At 33.9% G+C, this 11,271-nt stretch overlaps 1 protein-coding gene across 1 annotated transcript in view; it reads right to left on the reverse strand.

The window, feature by feature from the left end:
- LOC129748268 (serum response factor homolog A-like) overlaps window positions 1-11,028 on the reverse strand; it is an 82,664-nt gene extending 71,636 nt beyond the window's left edge. The window contains exon 1 of the mRNA XM_055742807.1: window positions 10,477-11,028. Within this exon, the coding sequence (XP_055598782.1) occupies window positions 10,477-10,494 (18 nt within the window). The 5' untranslated portion in view covers window positions 10,495-11,028. The remainder of the gene's footprint in view (window positions 1-10,476) is intronic.
- Window positions 11,029-11,271: the final 243 nt, after the last annotated feature.

Below are 11,271 nucleotides of genomic sequence, written 5' to 3' on the forward strand. Positions count from 1 at the left end.
GTTTGAACGAAATAGCAATTAACTTTCAAGATATTTTTTCATTATGCAAACGAACAAAAGTGTTACAAAAATTTTACAGTAATTTTCTTGAAACATGCCAAACAGTTCATACGACCTGTTCAAAACTGTCCTAAATTTTGTTTTTTTTTCTCAGTTTGTTTTTGACAGTTCTCTTTGGCGTTTTTGGAGACATCTGGTGGTCCAAACAAAAAACAAAAATTGGTTCTAAGCGATCGTTGGAAGTTTTACACAAGTTTCATGGGCTAGCTTGTATGTCTGTTCTCTGTGATCTTTGTATGTAATCAATTTTTTCATTTTGTTAAATCTCGATTACCGGTTTTTGACGGTATTTATACGAAATATTTCAAACGCAAAAATATATGAAAATTCGAAAAAAATCACTTGATTTTTTTCAAGTTCTGATTTGCAAAGAAATTTGAATGAATGCGTCTTTTTTTTTAAAAAGATTTTTGATTTAAAGGAAACCAATATTGCCGGTTACATGTCCTGATAAAAACACCTTTTCTTGAAATGCCACCTTAAACCCGAAACTTAATTTCAACGCTTCTGTTGTTGATGCTAGAAATAAGTAAAATACCTAAACGTTTGTTTTTTTTGCTGCCCCGTTTCTTCCAATCGCTCGGAAGCAGTTTCAGGTTCATCAGAATCGGGCGTGATACCATTTAGAGAAATGTCGCGAGTGCATCTCGTTTGACGCGATCGACGTGTAGTTGCTTCTGAAACGCGTCAACCAAAGGCTAGCAGGTCTGCGTTCGCAGGAGACGGACTGGGGACGATCCGTTCCAGATTTAGACAACTTGGATAAAAAAAACTCCTCTTCCTACTTACTTGGAGTGGAACAAGGCCTCGGACCGTTTGGTATCGGTTTGAAGGTTGGTAAGTCCTGGGAAAGGGAGCAGCTGGGGTTTCCTTTCTCCCGGGAACCTTCTTTTTCCCGGGCAAGGGAAAAAAGTGGCAGACATTATGGCCATTTTCGCGTGCACTTGTCCGTACGGGTTCGAATCAGCCATGGTTCGGCTTCTGAAAAATCTCGAAGAGAGTGCGTTCCATGTTCTTGATTCTTTGCGGCCAAAGTGACAGGGAACATGCTCTGAATTATTTATCGATAATGATCGACATGGGGGCGCCCGATGATGGTTTTTTGGTACTGAATCGATGTGCGAGAGGTGCGGGAGGAACCTCGCCGTGGACTTCCGCAGGCGGGGGAGTTGGAACGAAACAACGTCAGCAGCAAAAAAAATAATGGTAGGAAAGGGTTTCAGATGAAAGTCCAAGATTGTGAGGACTCGCTCGATGGAATTTTTCGATTTGGATGCGTAATGATGCGAACGAAAACTGTTTGCGTCGTATGGGAAATGAATTATCGATTATTTATTGCCCAGCGCTGCAAGGTAGTAAATTTAATGGCAAGAAAATGCTTGTTATGAACATTTGAATAATTCATACCAGCATAGCATATGAGGCAAGGTTCAATATAAGTGAAGCTTAGGGTGTGTGTGAGTAAATAGTGGCAACCCTTGGAGCAGCCTAATTTGATGCCATTTATTTATTTTAGCTGTCTGCAGTAGTCGTACGATCAATTTATAATCCCTGTCAAGGGTAATACTAATACACTAGGGAACAGCATTTTTGGTGCCTTAGTTTATACAACTTAATTTTTAAGTTTTTGGCGTCACGAATTTGAATTATTTGTACGATTTTGTCTATCACCTCTAGTTTTAATAATGATGTAGGAAGAAATTTGAAAATTTATCCATTTTGAATCATTCATAGTTGATGAATTAACAAACCTAAATTAAATACAAATAAAACAATAATTGATTGTGAGTCTTTTTATTTATCCTCCATCCATTGAAGGGTATTAATTAAGCCTAGCCTTCAAAATAAAATAAAATAAAAAATCTTTTTATAGATAACATGACAACTACTTTGATATCACTAAAAAGTTTTTGAATATTTGATACAGTGAGCGCAATAAGAATAGCACCACTATGTGTTTTGCTTGTTAAAATATGAATTATTGAAAATTACGAAAATTTTCTTTAACAGTTCTTTAACAGTTTGGTGTCGAGTCTTTAACAGTCAGTTGTCTGAATTGCTCAACGGATAAATCAAGCATAAGTTTACTTTTTTTGGACGTAGCAATTGGCGTTGAGGACCAAAAATGTGAAAAAAAGGTGCGAAATAAGAATAGCACCACTTGAGTTTTTCAAACAAAAACGAGATTATTTTGAACAATTTACTGTGCAAAAGTGAGCAATAATGCTTCTACGAATTATTTGGATAGATAACTGCATTTTAAGGAGTTTTCCAGAATTCCAAAGGTTTTCAAAGGTTTAAAAGGGGGTTTTGAAAGATGCTCCTCTAGAGTTAAGGAATTTGTTATTTGAGCTGTCATTCTTTACCAAACTTCTTACTTTTTTCATTAAAGTGGCGTGAAATGATGAAACAAACATTCGGGATTAATTTTGAATCAGAAAAAAATAGGCTGGAAATCAAAAACTTTGATTTTGTTCAGTACCACACTTTTTCCAGATTCAAGTCGTAGATGGCAGCACTATCTTGCAGTTAAAACCTAATTCAGTCTCAAGTTTGATTTTCCAGTTTTATGTTGGCCCATATTCTTCATTTTGAGGTATTTTCCCATCACAGTTTTGTGGAAATTCACGCTGCAGAAAGCTTTTCCGGATTTGCAAAAGAATCACCAGCACAAAAATGTACAACCGCCAAAATTTCTGCTCATCTCAACTTCCGATTCAATTGCAAATCATACCAATAATACTGCTAGCCGTCTGGTCCATCAAGCTCCATCGCAAAGTATAATTTTATTCTGATAATCGGTCCGAAAATTTCACTTTTAGTGACCTTGATGCAATTCTAATATTTTTTGGATTTAGTGATCTTAGAATTTCCAGAGCGTTCATACGGTACATGTATTTATTTCTTGACCAAAATTACCCAGCACTCCCTAAACCCGGATATTCGAAAATGGGCATGAATTTGGTTAAATGGCAAGATAGTGCTGCCATCTATGACTGAAAACTAGAGAAATAGGTTTTGACTATAAAAAAAGAGTATTTTTGAATTCCAACCTGCTTTTTGGATTCAACATCAGCCTTAAATCTATGTTTCATCATTTTGCATCATACTTATGAATGTTAATGAAGAAATCAAGCAGTTTGATAAAGTTTTATAGCTCAAATATCAAATTCCTTAACGCTAGAGGAGCATCTCTTAAAACCCCCTTTTAATACCTTTGAAAACCTTTAGAATTCTGGAAAACTCCTAAAATGCCGTTTCTATTCAAAAAATTCGTCGAAGCATTATTATTCACTTATACACAGTAAATTTTTTTAATATAATCTTGTTTTTGTTGAAAAACTCAAGTGGTGGTATTCTTATTTCGCACCCCTTTCTCACATTTTTAGTCCTCAACGCCAATTGCTACGTTCAAAAAAAGTAAACTTATGGTTGATTTATCCGTTAAGAAATTCAGAACAAACTGTGGAAGAAAATTTTCGTAATTTTCAATCATTCATATTTTAACAAGCAAAACACATAGTGGTGCTATATAGTGTTAAAGATTTTCACACACTTGACAGCTTTGTTGAAGACTGGTTTAACTTAAGCTTATAAAAATATCCAAGATTCAATTTATCTAAAAAAATGTCAATGCTATTAAATCAAAAAAAATCTTTTCAATGTTGACAGTAATTTTTATTTTTACGTTTTCTTTTAGAATTCACAATAGTTTTGTATTTTTTAATCAATTTTTAATATGAAATAATAAATATGAATGACATGCAAAAATTTGTTCAGGATTTTTTTTTGTAAGAGGATTATTTCAAACGAGGACCTCTCATTTCAAAAAAATTAAAGAGATTTCCAAAAAAAGAGTCTATTGATACTTATAATGCATAGTTTGGCACCAATTTTGATAAAAATCAGTGGAAACCAAGGCCGGATTAACGGGGGGGCAAAAGGGGCAATTGCCCCGGGCCACCCGGCTCAGGGGGGCCCCCCGGAGGGAAAAAAAGTTTTAACATTACTTTAATCATACTACTTCAATTTCTTCAAATCTATGCAAAGAATTCAAGACTAGATATTCGGAATGAAAACTTGAAATAAACCAACTAAAAGGTTAATTTCCAGAAAAGAAGATAACACGGTGATATTCGGAATTTATCGTAAACCCACGTCAACAGATCGCTATATTACGGTTGATTCAAACCATTTTGGAGCGCAAAAGCAAGCTGCCTTTCATTCGATGGCCCACCGTCTGTACAACATACCGATGGAGAGCCATGAATTCGAACTAGAAAAGCAAAAAATCTTGCAGGCTGGTGAATTAAACGGATACGATCAAGAATTCGTCAGCAAAATTCTCCGAAAACACGAAAGAAAAAAGCTCCGTAGCAACGCAACCACATTCAAACCAGAAAGAGATGAATCCCAAAGAGTCAGCCTGCCGTACCACCCACCACTGACAAATAGTATCTGTAAGATTCTCTCTAAACATGATCTGAAAGTGGCTTACAAAAGTTCAAACACTTAAAAAGATCGACTGGTTGCTCTAAAAGACAAAGTGCCACCGGAAGAGAGATCTGGAATTTATGAGATTCCATGTCAAAACTGCCCGGCCGTCTATATTGGGCAAACCAGACGGAAATTCAGAACCAGAATAAAAGAGCACAAAAACGCAGTAGATAACAGCAGGAGCAACGAATCAAGTGTAGCAGCCCACGCGTCAGAACTTAATCATCACATAGATTGGGGAAAGGTTAAGTTCAAAAAATGTGTACGCAAAGCGTCACATTTAAACGCATGGGAATCCATGTATATCACTACATCGGAAAGGCCACTTATGAACGAGGATGACGCTCCAATCATATCACCGCTTTTCAACCTGCTCAAACCAAGTTTTCAACAACCCGACCACCCTTCGACGAATACTATTGGATAGTATGAACATGTATTAGTGTTTTTCCTTCATCTAGTCAGTCGGACATCGTCCTGTAGATGGGCAACATCAAGCCCGAAACCGGTCGACAAAAAAGGTAAATTTAATTCCTTTTTCCGTTAGTAAAAACGTTAAGTGTCGTGTCCTGTAATACGTCGTGTGTTATTTGTGTAGCATAAGTTTTTACGTTTAGCACAACCATTAAAATGAGTGCCCCAGTGAAATAATATCTTGAATAGTTTTTTCTTACATAAGAGGTCCCCTAGAGTAAGTAGAAAAGGAGTTCTCGCGAATTTTGGGGGCTGAAAATATTAAAAAATTGGTATTGAAATTCAAAATTTCAACCCAAAATCTGACCGAAAATAATGTTAACTGAATTCCTAAATTAATCAACATAAATTAGGAAGAATATGAGGCAAACATCTCAAACTTTCATTTTTTTTCCATCCGAACATGTCAGTCAGGATATTCTGTACAGAAAAAATAAAATAAAGAAAAATATCTCCACATTTTCATTACATATAAACGTCTTGCACAATAAAATTGTTTATTACATATTACGTTAACTTTCCAAGAAACGATTACTGCACTAAAATAGCAGCAAATTTCGTCGAAACTGGCTCTCTCTTTTCAATCATTGCTATTGAAATTTACATTGGTTTTTAAATTCTAAACCCTTTTCCCTACCTATTTTTAAAAATAAAATCTTAAAAAAGAACTGTAGTTGCTTAAATTGGACCAATCAACAGTACAATCCCAATTTCTGTCTGAGACTTGAAATTCGTATGGAAACATTTTCAACAGATTTGACAGTTGTAAATATCCTGAATTCAGCATATCATTTTCCAAATGATCATTCTATAATTATAATAAAAACGATCTCATAGTTGAGTTGCTAATATTATTGAGTGACTCTCTTAACATGAATATTTCTATGTTTTTAATCTTACATTTTTCCAAATTCAATTCATTGAGATTTTCAAGCCTTATGCTGTTTCTTCACTTACTGAAGTTCAGTTTCATAGTTTTTCTGAATTTTTAGAACTTGGGATCTTTGTTTAAGGTACTAAATCCATTCTGTGTGTAATCTCTATTCTGATTTTTTTTTTTCAATCGAATATTTTTGCACTTCTACCCCTTTGGCTTTGAGGGCTTCGAATGAAACTTTTGTCACAATAACAGACAGAATAACAATTTGATTACAATTTTTTTATCTGATGAGAATTATACTTATAAACTGGGATGAAAAGGTTTTTTGGATTTCAAAGATATAAAATTGAAATTCATATTTGGTGCAATTCCTGCTTTGGCTCTGATTGTAACTCTGAATCTCTTTTTTTATTTAATGCAGATTTTGTTCCTCAAAACTTGATTTGAATTTATGATTTAGAGATTTGAGACACTGAATTGTGGTTCTGAATATAACCTGAAATTCTTAAACTCTTATATCTGTATCTCTATGGAATGTGACATTAATCATTTTGTTAATTTTGTATTCTGTGTTTCGAATCTTCATGATACTTCCCACAAACCAGACAATCAATGATGAAATGAAAATCATTCAAAATATCTATCTGGTCATTTTTTTCAAATCAGAGAATTTAAGTTGGTGATAAGGATATTTAAAAAAATTGAAATTAAATTTTGCATTTTGCAGCTCAAATCAAAGCTTTCGTTTTTGAGAAATGTCTAAACTATTCCGCAATGATTGCACGTGATTAATTAAAAAAATTTATTTGAAGCTACCAAAAACTATCTTTTACGCAGACAACAAGGCTATTCGAAGACAGTGTACTGTACTGAACTCATCTCCAGTTCTTTTATACGGTTGAAATGTTACGTATTCTCTGGGATAGCATTTTAAAAAAAAATTAATCATAGGGGCCTCCCGAGAAAAATTGCCCCGGGCCCCCCGATGGCTTAATCCGGCCCTGGTGGAAACGGTTGCTATTGGTGTATTTACTTAACTTCCTCTTCATAGTTTATGTTTGTTTAGTGTGGGAGTTTTTCTTCAACACATTTTTAAAGTGCGAAAAGCCTTTCAATAATGCGACTTTTCAAATAAATAGAAATTTAAAATGTACCAATCTTCATCAAATTAACTCGAAATTTACAAGTTTGGTACTTATATCCCTTTGATCCTGACGGCTTGTGGTATAGCTCAGTTGGCAAACCAGTTTTTTCGTCAGGCGAGATTTAGTACTCGACATAAACTAGAACGTTGATGTTAAGTCGCGAATGCCATAAAAATGGTAAAACAACTAACCTATAATTGAAAAAAAATTCTGAACCTTAGAGTTTCGATTTTCACTACTTGTTGGCCAATTCAATAAACAACTTCTTATGTCAAAATACATATAAGGCCCTCAGACCTAAAGAGGTATAATACAAAAATAATCAATTTAAGTTAATAACGCCAAATGATTTTAACATTTTTTACTATAGATATTTGAGGATTTTTTTTCCAAATTTTTCGAGTTTTATTTACATAATTTTACGTTTGAAGGTAAAACACAAATTTTCGAAAAATGCATGGATCGTAGTCAAACACTATAACTCAAAAAATCGTTTTCTCGAAAATAGCTTTTATACTCTTATTCCATTTTTGCTCCATATGTATACAAGGGAGTGTCGAAGGGCAACTTTTTTCGAATTTTAACACGTTTGTAGTATTAAAAGTTTTTTTGCTCGAAACGAACGACAGAATTTTTGGCAATTTTTTTTTTATCAAAAATGAGGTTTGAGTAAATGTGCTTTGATTTGAAATTTTATAGAGAAAAACGCGAGAAGTAATTCCGAGAATACCCCTTTTAAGTTTTTCTTAAATATTTTGTTCTCAAGCGATGCAAATGAAATTCCACTAAATGGACCATATTGGAAAATTCTCTGACTTCAACCACAGAGAACAGACGTACAAGCTAGCCAACGAAACTTGTGTAAAATTTCCTACAATCGTTTTGATTCAATTTTTGTTTTTAGGCTGGGCCACCAGATGTCTCCACACACCAAAGAGAACTGTCAATACCAGACTGAAACAAAATAAAACAAAATTTTGATCAGATTTGAACAGGTCGTATGAACTAAACAGCATGTTTCATGAAAATTGCTGTTAAAGTTTCGTAACACTTTCAACTGGTTGCATAATTGAAAAATATCTTGAAAGTAAATCGCTATTTCCTTCAAGCTTCAAGCAAAATTTTGCGCAATGGGATGCAAAAGTTATACTTGAAAATACCCGCTTTGAGATATCTTGATTCAGTTCTGATGGGTAAGACTGATCGTAAAGAATGTTCCTTATTGACTGGATATAGCCGATTCGTCCTCTGACGAACCGTTCAAGAAATGCAAACATTTATTTTAAAACTGTTACTTATTTTGCGTGCCTCAGAAGTGAAAAATAAAGGAATGAATTAAAGTTTAACACCGGTACTATTTATTCGGTTTTTACTTTTTGACATTTTCGGTTAGTGTAACATTTTTTTTTAATTTACGTACGGATTACTCTGGGGGACATCTGATGATGGGAGAAGAAAAATAGCCTGGAACGTTAAGTGAATTAAAAAAAAAAGTTGTTTCGGTGAGTGAAGTCAATAAGTATAAATCGTTCAAAATAAAGTAAGTGAAATTCTGTCGAGTCTAAAAAGTAACTCTTATTGCATTTATCTAGCAATAAATTGAACCCGTCTTAGTTCATATACGATTACGCCTTTTCGAAAAATGGGCACTTGAAAATTTGATTTGTATCTTTTCAACGGCGTAATAGATGGCACTGTTTCAAGTCAATTTTCAACGTATTTTTTGGATGTCAGCATCTGAAATTTTACACACTTTTTTGAAGATTTTTTGTTCGAGCTTGTACGTCTGTTCTCTGTGCTTCAACTTTGTCGAAGTCGAAATAGTTGTAGCGTCCCAAACAGACCATTCTTTTTTCACGAAAAGAAGCTAGCAACCCTGCCAGATTGTTCAGCCATTTTTCAGAAATATTCTTTAAGCAAGAGTTTATTGGATTACAGAGTCTTTAAATGTTCAGATGAAAAAAATAACGTCAAATTCTCTATCATTTGTAAAAAAGAATATGTAGACTAGTAATATAGAGTCTCCAGATGTCATGATTTTACAAGATCTTGGCATACATCAGGTTGAACTGTTAAACTGTATTTTCTTACATTTAATTATTCAAATCACACTTAGAATTAAGTTTTGGCATTTTAAATCGTGCGACTTGTGTGATTGAACAAATGTATGCCATTTTTCAAACGAGTAAACCTTGTCTGAGGCCACAGACACCATTTAAAACTCCCATTCGGTTGCTTCGCTATATGAAAATTTAAGAAAATATATGTTCTGAGTTGTTCAGCTGTTCATAGAAAATTTAACAAAATGTGACTTAATGATCTTTTTCATCATTTTCAAATTCTCCAACATGAACAATATTTATCGAAATTTTTTAGTCCAATATGTCAATCATTAAATCATTCATTATGCTTAATTTCAGAGCAAAAAATAAATCTTGATTTTTTTTAAGAAAAAGTTTTTTTTTTTAAATATTACCTTTAGATTCAAATGATTCCTTGAATTCATAAAGACATTTTTTTAAAAACTATTGTTTATTAAATGGTTGCCTGATTAAAAGACATAAAACTTTGATTTTTATGTCATACTTAACGGTTGTAGAAAAACATTATGAATTCTCTATATCAAAGACATAAAAACTGAGAAATTAAAAGAAGTATGGCGAAATAACCAATCTACATTTTATCTTTCGACTAACTTGATTTTTGACAAAATTGAAGCGTCCCTGAATGGAGGATCAAGCTTTCTATAGTTAGAAATTAATCTATTTTTTTTTCTTACTGCGAAAATGTTTCTTATTTATGCATGGGATGCATGTATTGATCTAATTATTTGAGTTTAGAATTTAAAGTTGCTTGCTTTCAGAATCTGTAAATAACGGCGAGTTTCTAAATTTTTCAACGAGGATATGAAAATAAGTAAATAAGATCAAGTGGCCCATTCTTTCCTTAAATTTGATAGGATAGTTACTTTGTTTATTTTTAAACCATTCAAACTAAAACAAAGACCTGCATGTTAAATAAAATGTTTGCTTCCACCTTTTCGAGCTTAAACAGAGTTTTTGTTAATGAAACTCTTGTTATTCTAGTCATAGAAAAAAAAAACGATTCTTAGATCTATCATATTTAAAGACCCTTTGCTACAAGACAAATATTTTTATTGTTTTGGTTCAACTCATTGAAACATGTTAAAGTTCAATGGCTTTTGAAAATATTTAGATTTCATTCAATGTTGACATTTGTTCGCTCTTGTGACTTTCAATTTTGTGGCTCAGCTTTGGTTGAAGAACAAAATAGTAATGGTTAATTTTTATTCTTGCATAATTGTTGTAAATAGTAGGTGGTGATGAAATAAATAAAACTAAATGGAAAGCGAAAAAAAAAAACAAAAGCAGGCGATTAAAAAAATTAAATAATAAATACCTTGAAAATAACATGCATGAAGCTTAAAATAAAACTTAAATCCTATCATATCATGCGGCGTTATCCAGGACGGTAAACTGCCTTTTTAGAAACAGCGAGATGACATAAATGACACACACAGAGAAAAAATCCGCCCAGAAAGGATTTTTAACATTTTCCGCTAAGGATTTTGGAATTGGCCGTTGGCCGACCATCCGCTCTCTGGACCCGAAGCCTAAAACTTCCTTCTCAAAACAGTGATTTCGATTGCTGGAAATTGACTCCGGTGGAAAATGTTGATCTTCTTGCGGCTGCGTGTGTTCGTGTGTAGCTGCTGGGCGTACGTGTGCGCGTTCGCGTGCTTCTGTGTATGTGTGTCAATATCTCGCTGTTTGTTGATCTTTTTTGTTTCTTATTAGTTGGCAGGTTGTGTTCTCCGCGGACGATGGCATTACGGTATGCAAACTCTTATTTGGTTGACATTCTGCTAAGAAATTCCGCACTCGATCTCGCGAGTTGCTCGAATTTGCATACAATTCAAAGGAAATCTAGATCGAAATCGAAATCGATCAATTTGCATGGACACAACTGGAAAAAAAGAGAAAAAGAGAAATTTGCGTTGCACCGTTAATAGCGTGTTGCGTTTATGTTTCGCTTGTTTGTTTTTCGCTTCATCTTGAGCTTAGTCCGGGATGATGCTGCCGGACTAACTTTATTGATTTCGCGAGTTTTCTTATGCTGATTTGCGTTGACACGAGGACAGAGGCACAAAATGAAAAATCTACCAACAGGCAAAAAATAACCTGACTGTGAATG

Source organism: Uranotaenia lowii, chromosome 2 (genome assembly GCF_029784155.1).
Source record: "Uranotaenia lowii strain MFRU-FL chromosome 2, ASM2978415v1, whole genome shotgun sequence".
Taxonomy (NCBI): domain Eukaryota; kingdom Metazoa; phylum Arthropoda; class Insecta; order Diptera; family Culicidae; genus Uranotaenia; species Uranotaenia lowii.